Source organism: Lepidochelys kempii, chromosome 14 (genome assembly GCF_965140265.1).
Source record: "Lepidochelys kempii isolate rLepKem1 chromosome 14, rLepKem1.hap2, whole genome shotgun sequence".
NCBI classification, from domain to species: Eukaryota; Metazoa; Chordata; order Testudines; family Cheloniidae; genus Lepidochelys; species Lepidochelys kempii.
Genome location: NC_133269.1, coordinates 40,253,021 through 40,269,552, shown reverse-complemented (window position 1 = coordinate 40,269,552; position 16,532 = coordinate 40,253,021). Strand labels below are relative to the sequence as shown.

Sequence of the window (16,532 nt, the reverse complement as noted above, 5' to 3'; positions counted from 1 at the left end):
AACTCACTCTGGGTCCAGTTTCCAGAGCCCTGGGCCTGCTGCCACGACCATAAGGGCTTTTTCCACTTTGTCCTCTTGTCAGTGGGGGGGAGGAGGGCTCAGGGCTCCGGCCATTGGGGGAGGCCTAAGGAGGAAGGGGCGGGGCTGGGGGCTAGCTGCCCTGAAGGGGGGGTGGTTCACCCACCCATGTGCACAGGGCAAAGATTTCTGATAGCAGAGGGCTCTTTCATCTAGCAAAGGCAGGATGAGAGTCGACGGCTGCAAATTGTAGGTAGACCAATTCAGCCTGGCTATAATGCACCCATTTTTAACAGCGATAATAATTGACCACTGAGGCCCACCTACCTGTGGACATTGTGGATTCTCCATCGCTTGGAAGGTTTTAAATTAAGACTGGGTGTCTCTTTCCAAAAGATTGTAGCCAGAAATTACTGATTTCATGCAGGGTCACTGGGTGAAATTCGCTGACCTGTGTTATGCAGGAGGCCCGACTGCCCATTTTGGTCCCTGATCCAAAAATCTACAATAGACATCTCTCCCCAGTCAGAACAACCGAGATTTCACCTCTTCCATCTTTTTTTTTCCCCTCCCTTCTAGAGTCTCTGTCTGAACCAAAGCTGGACAAAGGTAAATTTCTGGAGCTAATGGGGAATCTCGTTTCAGTTGAGCTGACTCAGGGAAAGCTGATGAGGGGAACCTTCCTATAATGATGAAGTTGTATACATGTATGCATCCATAGGCGCTCACTCTGTGGGTGCTCCGGGGCTGAAGCACCCATAAAAAAAAATAGCAGCCCTGTGATCGGCCCCTCCCCCCCCCCCGAGCCTCCCTCCCACCGCAGATCAGCTGTTAGTGGCGTGCAAGAGGTGCTGGGGGAGGAGCGGGGGGCAGGGTGCACTCGCGGGAGGGGGAGGAACGGGATGGGAAGAGGCAGGGTGGAGGTGGAGCGTGGGCGGGAAGATGTGGGGTGGAACCTTGGGGGAAGGGGTGGAGTGGGTGTGGGGCTTGGGGCAAAGCAGGGGTCGAACACCCCTCAGCAATTCCCAAAGTCGGCACCTGTGTATGGATCTCTGTTTATTGATCATCTTTCTCCCACTCGATGAGAGATGGGAGATGAACACAGATTCCCTTTTATTAGTAGCATTACGGTAGCCCATAGAGGCCCCACCCAAGAACGAGGGCCCCATTGTGCTAGGTTCTGTACATACCCTTCATGCCTTGTCTACCCTGGCAGCGGTGTTTAGAGTATGTGTAGCTACATGCAGCGGTGAGAGGCTCTGGCGGAGGGAAGGCTACGGGACACTAAGTTGCTAAAAGAAAAGGAGGACTTGTGGCCCCTAAGAGACTAACCAATTTATTTGAGCATGAGCTTTCGTGAGCTACAGCTCACTTCATCGGATGCATACCGTGGAAACTGCAGCAGACTTTATATACACACAGAGATCATGAAACAATACCTCCTCCCACCCCACTGTCCTGCTGGTAATAGCTTATCTAAAGTAATCATCAAGTTGGGCCATTTCCAGCACAAATCCAGGTTTTCTCACCCTCCACCCCCCCACACACAAACTCACTCTCCTGCTGGTGATAGCCCATCCAAAGTGACAACTCTCTTCACAATGTGCATGATAATCAAGGTGGGCCATTTCCTGCACAAATCCAGGTTCTCTCACCCCCTCACCCCCCTCCAAAAACCACACACACAAACTCACTATCCTGCTGGTAATAGCTCATCCAAAGTGACCATTCTCCCTACAATGTGCATGGTAATCAAGGTGGGCCATGTCCAGCACAAATCCAGGCTTTCTCACCCCCCCCCCTTTTTTTTTTTTCCTGGGGACACACACACACACACAAACTCACTCTCCTGCTGGCAATAGCTCATCCAAACTGACCACTCTCCAAGTTTAAATCCAAGTTTAACCAGAACGTCTGGGGGGGGGGGGTAGGAAAAACCAAGGAGAAATAGGCTACCTTGCATAATGACTTAGCCACTCCCAGTCTCTATTTAAGCCTAAATTAATAGTATCCAATTTGCAAATGAATTCCAATTCAGCAGTTTCTCGCTGGAGTCTGGATTTGAAGTTTTTTTGTTTTAAGATAGTGACCTTCATGTCTGTGATTGCGTGACCAGAGAGATTGAAGTGTTCTCCGACTGGTTTATGAATGTTATAATTCTTGACATCTGATTTGTGTCCATTTATTCTTTTACGTAGAGACTGTCCAGTTTGACCAATGTAAATGGCAGAGGGGCATTGCTGGCACATGATGGCATATATCACATTGGTGGATGTGCAGGTGAACGAGCCTCTGATAGTGTGGCTGATGTTATTAGGCCCTGTGATGGTGTCCCCTGAATAGATATGTGGGCACAGTTGGCAACGGGCTTTGTTGCAAGGATAAGTTCCTGGGTTAGTGGTTCTGTTGTGTGGTATGTGGTTGTTGGTGAGTATTTGCTTCAGGTTGCGGGGCTGTCTGTAGGCAAGGACTGGCCTGTCTCCCAAGATTTGTGAGAGTGTTGGGTCATCCTTTAGGATAGGTTGTAGATCCTTAATAATGCGTTGGAGGGGTTTTAGTTGGGGGCTGAAGGTGACGGCTAGTGGCGTTCTGTTACTTTCTTTGTTAGGCCTGTCCTGTAGTAGGTGACTTCTGGGAACTCTTCTGGCTCTATCAATCTGTTTCTTCACTTCCGCAGGTGGGTATTGTAGTTGTAAGAAAGCTTGACAGAGATCTTGTAGGTGTTTGTCTCTGTCTGAGGGGTTGGAGCAAATGCGGTTGTATCGCAGAGCTTGGCTGTAGACGATGGATCGTGTGGTGTGGTCAGGGTGAAAGCTGGAGGCATGTAGGTAGGAATAGTGGTCAGTAGGTTTCCGGTATAGGGTGGTGTTTATGTGACCATTGTTTATTAGCACTGTACAGTGTAGACATGGGGGGCGCTGGTTGGACACATAGAGACTCATGTAGGGTGTATCCCCTGGGTGTATCTGGCGTGTCTGTATTCAAGTCACGTAAGCTGTGTCTCCCCATCTGCACGGCTACGTATACCCAGACTCTACGCTTCACTGCAAGTGTAGACATAGCCATAGAGAAAAACAGTCTCTGCCCCAAAGAGCTCATAGTCTGGGGCCTGGTGTACACCCAAAATTTAGGTTGACCTAGCGACGTTGCTCAGGGATGTGAAAAATCCACACCCCTGAAGGATGCAGTTAAGCTGCCTGGTCTTCTTCCATCAACCTAGCAGGGAGGTGTATTAACTACATCTATGGAAAAACCCCTTCCATCACTGTAATGTGTCTCCAGTACGACATTACAGCAGGGTAGCTGCAATGCTGCGACTGTGTCACTGTAGTGCAGACAAGCCCTAAAACAAGGGCTTTCAAAGAGGCCTAAAGGGGTTAGGCACCCAGATCTGTTTGGAAACCTCAGCCCACTGGATGAGACTGACAAAGAATAGGAAGGGAAGAAGGAAAAGATACAGACAGGGGAAGTCACTGGAGCTCGTCAGAAAATGGATTTTCCATCCCATGAAGAAAGTTGGGATTATGGGGGAAAAATTGTCCTGAATCAGGATGAAAAGCAGGATTTTATTATTAATATTATTTTGTTTTTTGTGAAATGAAATTCCGGGAAAAAAATCACTGGGGGGATCAACTGAAACGTTTCGATTCAATACGTTTGAAATGTTTCATTTTGATCTTGACCCGTTTTTTATTTCATTTATTTCAAATATAAAATGACAAATATTTTGAAACAAAAAGTGGCTTTGAAATGCAAAATGAAAACTTTTTGTTCTGAAAACGTTGAGATGGGTCATGTTGACATTTCCAGACCTTTTATTTTTTTCCTCCAAAACAAAACTTAATAAAAATTAAACCAGTTAAATTTTTAAAAATGAATCAGGATGAAAAGCAATTTTTAAAAATGACATTGCAGAAACAAAAATATTCATTTTGGGTCAGTTGAAGTGTTTTGTTTCAATACATTTGAAATGTTTCATTTTGTGTTTGACCCATTTTATTTTATTTTAATATAAAAGGGAGAACAAGAAGTAATTTCAAAATGAAAAATCAAAACTTTTTGTTTTGAAAATGTTGAAATGGGATATTTCCAGCCCCCTACTTTTCCCTCCCCAAAACAAAATTTCATCAAAATCAATACAATTTTAAAAAGTTCAATTTACTCAAAATGGAATTTTCTGACAGAAAACTATTTCAAGGAAAATTTTCCAACCGGTTCTAGAAGTGACTTTCCCAAGGTCACGCAGTTGGTCAGTGGCAGAGATAGAAATAGTACCCCGGATTCTTGACTCTGATCCAGTACCCTTGCCACTAGTTCATGCTGCCTTGCACTTGACAGAGGTGCGGGGATCAAACAAGTTAAGTAATCCTAAATACCATTTAGCTTTATCAACATTGTCTGACTAGAAAGAGCTTTGCTGGTTTCTTTGCATTTATGTCTGCCCTATTTTACATGAAATGAATCTGCAGTTATGTTTGTTAACAACAGAAATATCTTCGTAACGTTGACAGCAGCTACATTTAAAGTGTTTCACTTTTCCTCCTACTAGTGACTATCTGGAGTTGGGGCGGGGACTTCGGGGAAGGGATTGGAATGGGGGTGGGAGGGGGCGGGGCAGGGGTGGAGTTGGGGCGGGGCCAGGGGTAGAGGGGGGTCGAGCCAGTTGGACAAAGGTAAATTTTGGGGACTGATGGTGTAATTGAGTACTGTATTATACCCAGGCTAAAAACAAAAACAAAACAAAAAGAAACCTTTAAGATGGGGTTAATTTGGGATAAAAAAAAAAAACATTACAGGGATGTTGCAATGATCCCAAAACCAACTATTGTAAACCCAGGAAATTCAGAGTTAATCCTAATCCTCCTTCCCTATTTAAAACTTTTTCCCAACCCAACCCCATTTCATTCTCCTCTGTCTAAATCAATGGGTGGGGATTTAGGAGAAGGGGGAGTTTGAAATTCCACCTGAAAAGGGGACTCTAGTTTTGGGCATTTAAGAAGTGATATAAGATCCTAAAGAGCTAGTCAGTACAGTCAGTGAATCACACCATTTCTCAAACACCATTCTGCTCTAAGCAAGAAAGCCCCATGGTTTCCTCCAGGACCTCATGAATTCTCTTAACTGGTCAGATAAATGGACTCTCTAGTCCAGTATCCAATTGGACCAGTGGTCCATCTGGTCCTGTATCCAGTCTCTGATTGAAGCTGCTGGTAGTGGCTACCGAGGAAGGCTGCCAACCCTGCTCCACAGTGGAAATTTGGAATAAGATGCCCATAGGGAAAAATGACTTCCTGACCCCCACCCCCATCAGTTAGTGGTTGGCTTATGCTTGAGACAACAGGATTTATATCTCTTGTACATCTCATGGGTCAGTAACTGGTTGAAAGATAGGAAACAAAGAGTAGGAGTAAACGGTCAGTTTTCACAATGGAGAGAGGTAAACAGCGGAGTCCCTCAAGGATATGTACTGGGACCGGTGCTGTTCAACATAGTCATAAATTATCTGGAAAAAGGGCAAACAATGAGGTGGCAAAGTTTTCAGATGATACAAAACTAGTCAAGATAGTTACGTCCAAAGCTAACCGCGAAGCGTTACAAAGGGATCTCACAAAACTGGGTGACTGGGCAACAAAATGGCAGATGAACTTTAATGGTGATAAATGCAAAATAATGCACATTGGAAAACATAATCCTAACTATACACACAAACTGATGGTGTCTGTATTAGCTGTTAACACTCAAGAGAGAGATCTTGGAGTCATTGTGGCTAGTTCTCTGGAAACATCTGCTCAAGGTGCAGCGACAGTCAAAAAAGCGAACAGAATGTTGGGAATCATTAAGAAAGGGATAAATAATAAGACAGAAAATATCATAATGCCACTATATAAATCCATGGTATGCCCACACCTTAAATACTGCATGTAGTTCTGATTGCCCCATCTCAAAAGAGATACATTGGAATTGGAAAAGGTTCAGAAAAGAGCAACAAAAATGATGAGGGGTATGGAACAGCTGCCAGACAAGGAGACATTAATAAGACTGGAACTGTTCAGCTTAGAAAAGAGATGACTAAGGGGGGATATGATAGAGGTCTACAAAATCATGACTGGTGTGGGGAAAGTGAACGGGGAAGTGTTATTTACCCCTTCATATAACACAAGAACCAGGGGTCACCTGATGAAAATAATAACCAGTGGGTTTAAAACAAGGAAAAGAAAGTACTTCTTCAGACAAGGCACAGTCATCCTGTGGAACTATTGCCGGGAGATGTTGTGAAGACCAAAAGTAAAACTGGGTTCAAAAAAGAATTAGATAAATTCCTGGAGGATAGGTCCATCAATGGCTGTTAGCCAAGATAATCAGGAATGCAACCCACATGCCCTGGGTGTCCCTAAGCCTTTGACTGCCAGAAGCTGGGACTGGACAACAGAGGATCACTCAATCATTTTTTCCGTTCTGTTCATTCCCTCTGAAGCACGTCGCATTGGCCACTGCCGGCAGACAGGACACTAGGCTAGATGGACCATTGGTCTGACCCAGTCTGGCCACTCTTATGTTCTTAGGTACATTTTTTAGTGACAGAGGGGATGCCTTGCAGTCAGTGGCAGTTCTCTATCTGTAATGTGATAATTTTTGAAGACCATGTCCAATCAGTTCTAAAATTTCAGGGAACCTTCCGGGCATCGATGGGAAGAACCCTACTGATTTTGATGGCAGTCAAAAAACCCAAACACCAGAAAATCCTGATTTCCGCTCAGGGCCCATTTGGTACTGCAGGCCGAGGAGCATTGTGACATCAGAAGTATTTCAGCCCGTCATCATTCACGCTCTCCAGTTCCTTTGCAGTCCCATTGGCTGAAATGAGTCAGCAAATGAGGTCACAATGGTACAACTTGGGCTCCTCTGCCAGTAGCATCCAATGGGCGCTGTCAAGGGGAAGTTGTGAAAAGGAAGCTGATAAACCAGCAAAGAGAAGAAGGGGAGCAGTTTAGATGCCTTAACAGTAAAATGTAGGTTGGGTGGCAGGACCTTGCTACGGACTCAGGAATAGACACTCCGGCTCCTCCCACCACCTGCTGGCTGAGCCTATATCAGTGATAAAGTTGGTGACCTGCCAGTTATCCCATCTTGTGCAGCTGAAGGTTTTCCTTTTCCATTAAAGGCAGGAATTTTCAAAGGGATTTAAGGGAGTGCCCCTAACACTCTGATTCTCTCTTCCCTCCCCACCCAACCCCCAGCACACGTGACCCTGGATCCAGACACGGCTCATCCTCATCTCATCCTGTCTGAGGATGGGACAAGCGTGAGATGGGGACCTGCACGGCAGGACGTGCCCGACAACTTCAGAAGATTTGATCCTGTTCCCTGTGTGCTGGGCTGTGAGGGGTTCACCGCGGGGAGACATTGGTGGGAGGTGGAGGTGGACGGGAGCAGCTGGGCCGTGGGGGTGGCCAGAGAGTCTGTGAGGAGAAAGGGAGGGGTCAGCCTGGAGCCAGAGGAGGGGATCTGGGCTGTGGGGCAGCTGAACCCAATTCAGTATGTGGCTCTCACTTCTCCTTGGACAAGCCTGCCACTGGATAGGAGACCCAGGAAGGTCAGGGTCACCCTGGACTGCAAAAGGCGGCAGGTGGCATTTTTCAATGCTGAGAACAACACTCAGATCTTCACTTTCACTGAAGTCGCTTTTGCTGGGAGAATCTTCCCGTTCTGCTGGGTGGCAGACGAAAGCTCCCAGGTCAAAATGTGTCACTGAGCCGCGAGATCAAGTACCCCTCCCCGCCACCCCCCGGGGCCTGGATCTGGCATCTGCTCCCTAGAATCTCAGCACAGCCAGCTGGTGAAATTCTGGTCTGTCCGACCCAGCTTCTAACACTCGCTTCACAGCAGTATCTGACTGCCCACGCCACCTCTTACTGGAGCCCAGAGAGAGCGCAGTTTCTCTAATGTCTGCAGACAGTTCATAGCGCAGACAGATCATGACCCCCTATACTGCAGCATACAGGGGTCAGAGCGCGGGGACAAATCCCTCCCTGGATGAGTGGGAGAGGATCTTTTCTAAGAGGAGAGAGATCAGAGGGATTAGAGGTGGGGGAAACAAAGAGTAACTGGAGAGGATGTTTATAGAAGGAAATATGAGAGGAAAATGTACAGGAGGAAAAGGGATGAGGAAGAATATAAACTCTTTGGAGCAGGGACTGTTTTTCGCTGTATGTCCGTGCAGCGCCCTGCACAACGGGGCCCTGATCTCAGTTGGGGTTATCCTAATACATGTAATAGGCAATGATAGCTACACAAGAAACATTGAGAATCATTCAGAGGATTCATAGACTTGGGGTAGGATTTTCAGAAGTGCCTAAATCCCATTTTCAAAGGAGATGAGTGACTCTTGAGAACCCACAACTCAATGGAAGTCGACGGGACTCTGGCTTTGAAGTCACTTCGGTGCTTTTGAAAATATTAGGTACCATTCTAAACACCCATCCCATTGCTACATCAGCAGTGATTTAAGTGGGGGGGGGGTCTGTGCAGGCCCATGGCACCACCCATGTAGATTGTGGGTGTTGCAGGATGGGAGCCTTTCTTGGCTTCAGAAGGTGGAAATCGCCAAAGGATTGTCGCACGTTCCCTGGTTAGGTGAGATCAAACGGCAGCTTTCTCTATTGTCCTTGCTGCTCACGCAAATGTTCAGCGTTCAAAGCCAACTTGTGTTTATTTTAGGATTCGCATTTACCTAAGTAAGAATAAAATCCATATTTTTAAATACCCTTATTTTCTATTGTGCTTCCTCTCCCCCTATCTATATTATTGAGCATTTGTGGGGAGGAAACATAAATATAGTTCACCAGAGGGGACTGTGACATGAACACCAATGGGGAACACAGCAAACTCAGCAAGGATTGGTGGGTGGAATATGTGGCAGCGGGGGGGGGGGGGGGTTTCTGAGCAAAAGTTTGACTTTTCATCCAAAAACGAAGTTTCAGAAGCTGAAAAGCCCCTGAACATTTGGTTTTCCACTGAACATTTTCAGCTTCAATTGAACGTATTCAGGGGGTTGGTTTCCCAATAAACAACTGAAAATTTCCGAGGATAGCAGACCCTTTTTGTCAAGAATGTTATTTAGAAGAAAGTCCAAATCTGCCACAGAGGGGAAAAAAGTTTTGAGAGCAGTTTTGTGCCCTGCCCTGTTGACAAAATAGATTAGTAGATTTTAGAGGCTGAAGGAACCATTAGATTGTGTTGTCTCTTCAGCTTTCTGCAGTACACAGGCCAGAGAATTTACCCCCTGGGTCCTGCACCCGGCTAAGTTTCACAAGGCCCGACAAATACAAGTGCTCAGCTTTCACCGTCCCCCATTTCCAGCTCCACTTTCTCCCTCAGGTCCTTGCTTCTCCCCCATTCCCAAACTCCACTCCCCCATCCAAGTCCCTTCTTCACACAGTCCCCTCACCACCATGCCCCACAGTCCATGGTACAGCCGGTCCCAGTTCACTTCCCCCGGTCGCACCCAGGTGCCTCATCAGATGTCACCCCTCCCTCCTTCCCCTCACCGCCTTCCCCTTGCCCCATGGTTCCCAGTTGCTGGCCAGAGTGGGGGTGATGGGCCCGGCTGGGGAAGGGGCAGAGCTGGCCAGAAGATGGGGTGAGGGATCCAGCTGTTGGGGACCAGGCTAACACAGGGGTGAAGGGCTGGGCTGCCTGGGACTCCTGGCTGACTGAAATGGGGGCAAAGGGTCTGGTGGGAGGGTGGCTGGCTGGAGTTTAAGTGAAGCAGCTGGCTTTGGGGGGGGCCTATCCGGAGTTGAGGAGAGGGACCCTGCTGAGAGGCTGGCAGGAATGGGGGGGATAGGATGATTAAGACTGGAATTTTCCAAGACCTCTAAGGAGGCTAGGCCACGGGAGGCAGGCGGCCAACTCCCCTAAGCGACTCTGACAATTCCAGTCTGACCAGAGCTGGGGAGAGGGGACAGTCCCAGCGGGCTGAGGTGAGGGTGCAAAGGATTGGAAATTTAAATAATATTTCATTGAACAACGTCCATGCCTCAGTTTCCCCTATGTAGTAAAGAGTTAACAAGGTGGTGGGGGAAAGGGTGTTTTCTTTGCAGAAAGATCCAGGTGGGGCTGACCACTACCTGACTGGGGCTAGGCCCAGACAATGGGCCAGCGATTTGTTAACTGGCAACTGAAATAAAACCTCCAGCTGCAGTGTAAACATACCCTTGGGATGTGATTCATAAATCAGAGACGACCCTGTGCCTGCCAATAGTGGGGAGGAGGGGTGGAGTGAGGGGACAGAGTGAGGGCAGTTGGCTTCTGTGGTATTACTGAGCATGCTCATTCTGTGTGAACATGCTCAGTACAAGCCAAGAAGTAAATCTGGGGGCGGGCAGTTGACCCCTCATTCCCCCCTCCATGCATTGCCTCTGTCCCTTGTGGATCTTCATTAATGTCAGAGGAGTTACAGCGGTGGCTCTCAACCTTTCCCGACGACTGTGCCCATTTCAGGAGGCTGATTTGTCTTGCCTACCCCCAAGTTTCACCTCACTTAAAAGCAACTTGCTTACAAAATCAGACACAAAAATACAAAAGTGTCACAGTCTCACTATTACTGAAAAATTGCTGCCTTTTTCATTTTTACCATATAATTATAAAATAAAGCAATTGGAATATAAATATGGTACTGACATTTCAGTGTACGGTCTACAGAGCAGTATAAACAAGTCATTGTCTGTATGAAATTTTAGTTTGTCCTGACTTCGCTAGTGCTTTTTATGGAACCTGTCGTAAAACTAGGCAAATATCTAGATGAGTTGATGTACCCCCTGGAAGACCTCCGCGTCCTCCCAGAGATACGCGTACCCCTGCTTGAGAACCACTGAGTTACAGCAAAGGAAGATTTGGCTTTTCAGATCCACTTTTCATTCGTTTCTCTGCTGGCTCTGGCTCTGGCCCGCTGACAAAATTACACGTTGCAGCCTAAAGAAAACCCTGAAGCAAACACCAAAATAACACGCACAAACAAGCTTGCGGGGAAAGAAACATCCAGTTGCTGGATAAGACTCAAGCCATGTCTGTGATGAGGAGATTGCAGCTGATCTTCTCTCTTTTACACAGTAGGAGCGGTGGCTTCTGAGAATCCAGCCGAACCTCTCCAATAGGAGGCCGCTTGCACTATCCTTGTGACTAGCTTATAAGATCCAGTGTTCACGGTTGGAGAGAGAACGTTTGCTGTGCCTGCATTAGCCAGTGCTTGGAAGAATCACCTAGAAACATCTCTCTGCTGTGCAGAGAAACCCGGGGGAGCGTTGTAGAACTGGGCAGACCGTTCATTCTGCAATCGGCCAAAAATCCAGAAGCAAAGAGGGTGTGTGAGAACCATCAGGAGGAATTTGCTTTGTTGTCTGAAGAGGGGCCAACAGCTCACCTATGTGATCTGCACAGCGCACAAAGAAACCATGTTACAGCTTCCACAGAGACAGCCGCTGAGCAGTGCGAGGTAGGAAATTGCTGGTGAGTGAAACGTATTATAATAAAAACCACCAGTAGAAATCAAGTAACTAAATGTGAGATCTGCTGCAAGACATTTTACAACAAATCTCTAAATATTTGCTGCATTGTTTATCTTATCAGAGCTAGAATGATGGGATGGTAATTGCTAGGATCACTCTTTCACCGATAAAAAGAAAACCAGCTCCCGATGTCTCCCGAGCAGTCTAGAATTTAGAAACACTCTGCATTATGCAGTAAGTTTGTTGTTCAGTTCCCTTCAAACTGATCCTTCTCTCTTTGCAGTCAATAGCCAGTCTCCTCTTGACTACAGTAGGAACAATGCCTTTTGGGCTCCTGCTATCTGCCTTGGTTGTTTTTTATATCCTCATATTTCCTATATAGCCTTTTGTCTGTTCTTTATCCATACGTATTTTTACTTCTGTGCTAACTGCTCCAACTTCTTCTGTTTCTTTGTTGGGGAAGGAATCCAACATCTCTGCTATTTTTGAGACATCATTAATGGAGAGCAGATTGAATTATTCAACATCTAGAAATGTAACCCCTGTTTTTTCCAGTCGCGAATTATCTACATACGGGAGCTGTGCTTTTTATGAATCTGTTTGTTATTTAAACTCCATGGATTCATAAATACCCAGGAACCACTGGGATCATCAAGTCTGACTTCTGGTATAGAGGCCATAGAACTTCCCTGAAATAATTCCTGTTTGAGCTAGAGCATAGTTTTCAGAAGAAAAATAATAATCTGGTCTTAATTTTAAAATTACCAGGGTTGGAGAATCAACCACCCCCCTTAGTAAATTGTTCCAGTGGCTAATTACCCTCATGTTTAAAAACTAACACCTTGTTTCCAGTCCGAATTTGTCCAGCTTTAACTTCCCATTATTGGATCTTGTTTTTTCTTTGTCTGCTAAATTAGTTGTCTGCTAGGACTTTGACTAAAAGTTTGTGTAAATTAATTTTAGCCTCTGCATCCAGAGGCAATGCATAGAGGGTGGGGGAATGTGGGGTCCACATGCCCCACCCCAGATTTGCTGCTTGGATTGTACTGATCATGCTCACTGAGGAAGCCAGGTGCCCTCACTCTGCGCCCCCCCCTCCACACACACACACAATATCAGCTGGCACCGGTGTCTCTGCCTGGATCCATGTGTCACACCAGATCTCAGTGCAGTTCCAAGTGACCGGGCCAGCTTCCTGCGGGAGGGCGTGGTCCCAGTGCAGTTATCTCTGTGAGACACATTTTGACCGAGGCGTCAGCCCAGCATGTTAATTCCTGCAGCTCCAGTTGCAGGCACAAATTTGTAAGTGACTCCGAAACTCAGGTTTGAGCGTGCACCTGGGCCCTTAGTTTGCAGGTGGGGTATGGTTTGCTCATACACAGGCTGCTACTATGCCTATGCAATGTTCATGGTTTGCTGCTGATGCCTTGTGATTGGACGCCAAAACCACATGGTTTTGTTTCTGTTCCCTGGGTGATTTGACTTAGGGTGACCAGATGTCCCGATTTTATAGGGACGGTCCCGATATTTGGGGCTTTTTCTTATATAGAGGCCTATTGCCCCCCACCCCCGTCCTGATTTTTCACGCTTGCTATCTGGTGACCCTTTTTTTGACTTCCTATGGTTCATAAATCGGGAGTTTCTATTTTAGCGGTGGAGAAAAGGTTCCCCAAGCCCTAATCGCTGGGGTTCAGAGCGTTAACGATTAGACCTGAGAGATTAGAGACATAGATCTGAATTGACCAGCTATTGGTAACTGTGAAACTGAAGTAGTGATCAAAAAATAAGCTTATTCTGGAGCTGGAGGAGTCCCTAGTATGTGGCGTGTGGAGCTGAACTCCCTTTCCTCTCCCTCTGATTTATAGGAGGCCAGAGACACACTGAACAGGTACGTGGCTCCTTCTCACTCCCCCTCAGACTTCACAATGCAGGCCAGGGGCTTGGGCACTGGCTGAAAGACACATCTCCAATGTTACACATCTGGGTGGTGATATTTTATGGTGGGTTTTTGTTGTTTGTTTTCTTAAAGCCCCAGTTCCTGGAGTCATGTGATTACATTAAAATCTCAGCCGCTTCTTTTTTTAAGGCAATTTCTAGCTCTCACGGCTGCAGAGAGAAGCTTTCAAATATGCACCCAAAGAGCTGGAAAGCTATAAAACAGGGAATAAGCAGCTGTCAGGGATGGACATTTTGCCTAGTCCCTGTGTGGGAATGGCGGTGAAAAGACTCCCTAGTATTTATATTATCATGGTACCTATAAGTCCAGCTGAGATCAGGACCCCACTGCATATACACAAAGAGACAGTCCCTGCCCTGGAGAATGTACAGTCCAGACAAGCCAGACAGAAGGTGGGAGGGGAAGTAACTTGCCTTTAGTCACCCAGCAAGTGTGTTGCAGGACACAGGGAGCTGAAGCCTGGTGTCCAGGTTCCCAGTCCAGTGCTCTTTCCACTGCTCCACACTGCCCACCTTTGTGGGTCTTTCCCCATCACTTCCCCAACCTCGAGAGAACTTGCAGACCCATGCCAGGTCCAGGCACAAATGGGCCCCTTGATGTTTTGCTGCCACTTGATCTGAGCAATCAGGTGAAGAGTAATAAATGTGTGGTTAGTGTTTTTCCTCCTCTAGCTGTGAGAAGGGGAAGGTGCATGCTGCAATGGCTCTTTCTCCTGAACCGAGGCAGAGGACGCCGGAGTTCTCCCTCAACCTCCAAACTCTGAGGCAATTCAAAGGTAAGACACACAAATCCCTGCTCCAAAATTTCATCAGGGTGCAGTGCACTTTCCCCAGCCACTGAAGGTTCTGCTGAGTTTCCCATAGGGACCAACTCCATGGATGTTATGGGGCTGGAGCACCCAAGTCCCATGGGAAAAAAATAGTGGGTGCTCAGCACCCTCAGGCAGGTGCTCAGCACCCACTGGTGGGCCCTGCCGATCGGCTCCTCCCCTTCCCCCCAGTGCCTCCAGCCCACCACGGATCAGCTGTCCAGTGGCAAGCAGGAGGTGCTGGGTGGGAGGGGGTGGAGCAAGGGTGGGGTGGAACGGGGCAGGAAGAGGGGGGGAAGGGACAAGAAGGGGTGGGGCAGGGGTCTTGGGAGAAGAGGTAGACTGGGACAAAGACCCACACTCAGACCCATGTGGGTTACCCTGCGTTTAGCCCAGTAAGCCTTACATGGGAAGAGGGGAGCTAGGATGATAGGGCAAACACATAAAGGGTCCCGGCCCTTATCCAGGCTGTATTACAAGGGTGCTAAGGGTTCCAGGCCCAGCCCTAGGAGCCTTAAAAGGGTTACAAAGGGAGTTAGACAGCAATGATTAAATGGCATTGGTAGCTCCTCACCGTAGCTTTTAACTAGGGAAATACCCTGGTTAAAATGCCTCTGAGCAAGGCATTTACAGCTGTTCCCAAAAGCCGTTTTCATGAGCTTTAGGGAAACCATTTGTAGGGGCTGTGTTATATCTCAGACAACAACACAAAATTCAGCCAAGATAAGTGTAAGGTGCTGCACATAGGGATTTAAAACCAAACACCGAATGGGGGATAACTGGCTTGACAGCAGCACTGCAGAGAAGGATCTGGGAGCCGTGGTGGATCGCAGCCTCAGCATGTCTGCAATGCGATGCTGTTGCAAAAAAAAAAAAAAAAAAGCAAATGCAGTTTTAGGCTGCATTAACGAGCAGCATAGCATGTGTAACCCACACACCTCCTGGGTGTGGTGTTCTGTCCCATCTAGCGGCACCGATTCTAGCGGAGAACTGGAGCCCGGGCTTTCACTGGTGCCTGTTTCCTATCAGGTCCAGCAAAGCGGTAACGTACTGCCCAAAGAGAGTGCAGGCCTCCTTCCCCTGCCCAATCCCTGTCCTCCCCCTCAAACGCTTACCAATGATTCCTCTTTTCATCCAATGAGCACCCGCCCTTGCCTCTATATATGAGCTCAAAGTTGCACCGTATTTCCTGTTGTGGTTGTTTGACCGGTGTTTTTTGGTTTTTGTGGTGAAGCGATGTTGAGACATTCACTGCCTGGTTGAGGTGAGACCAAGGTAGGTTGCTCGGAAATCTACTTGCAGGGAGATGCCACAGAGTCAGCAGGCACCTAACGCTGTTCGGAAGCATGATCCTTGCTGCAAGTGGGATGCAGAAGATTAATCGGTATCGATTTAGCACTTGTGGAGCTGCAGGAGGTTTGCTATTGCGGCTCCTCCCTAGAGGGAGCGATTAATGAGTTTGCTCTACAGCCTTAGCTAACAGCCGGTTGTTTTTTAGCTCAGGCTGTAGAGGCTCATGCACTAAGCTCCAGAAGTCCCAGGTTCGATCCCGCCTGCTGACGCCCGGTGTCTGTCAGTGTTACACGCCTTACACGTCATGGGAGGTGATACTACCACTCTGTTCGGCGCTGGTTAGGGCTCAGCTGGAGGACTGTGTCCAGTTTTGGTCGCCAGTGTATAGAAAGGATGTAGAGATACTGGAAAGCAGCCAGAGGCAAGCGACAAAGATGATCAAAGGGGTGGAATGCAGCCATCTGAGCAAAGGAGGAAGGAACTGGGTGTGTTTAGTTTGGAAAAGAGGAGATTAAGGGGGGATATGGTAGCGGTCTTCAAATACTTGAAAGGCTGCCATAAAAAAGAGGGAGAAAAGTTGTTCTCTTGCCACAGAGTGCAGGACACGATTAAATCTCAAGAAAATCTTCCTAACTGTAGGAAGAGTAGGACAATGGAAATGATGCCGAGGGAGGTTGTGGAAGCTCCTTCACTGGAGGTTTTCAAATGGAGGCTGGAGAGCCATGAGTCTTGGATGGTTTAGAAACAACAAATCCTGCATCTGGGCAGGGGGTTAGAGTAGATGACCCTTCCTAACCCTATGGTTCTGTGATTCTAACCACTAGGTCAGATGACCCCAAATTTGGATCATTGACCTTAGCCAGAGCCCCCTTGAAGTGGAGCAAATTTCCAGGCAAACTGAGTAACTACATGGATTTTAGAGCGCTTAGAAGTGAACAGAAAGCTGGTC

At 47.3% G+C, this 16,532-nt stretch overlaps 1 protein-coding gene across 1 annotated transcript in view; it reads left to right on the top strand.

Annotated features, from left to right (window-relative positions):
* LOC140897519 (E3 ubiquitin-protein ligase TRIM39-like) overlaps window positions 1–16,532 on the top strand; it is a 32,462-nt gene that overhangs the window by 11,489 nt on the left and 4,441 nt on the right. Inside the window, exons 6-10 of the mRNA XM_073310238.1 lie at window positions 598–627; window positions 7,257–7,753; window positions 11,204–11,512; window positions 13,391–13,413; window positions 14,154–14,257. Of these exons, the coding sequence (XP_073166339.1) occupies window positions 598–627; window positions 7,257–7,753; window positions 11,204–11,512; window positions 13,391–13,413; window positions 14,154–14,257 (963 nt within the window). The remainder of the gene's footprint in view (window positions 1–597; window positions 628–7,256; window positions 7,754–11,203; window positions 11,513–13,390; window positions 13,414–14,153; window positions 14,258–16,532) is intronic.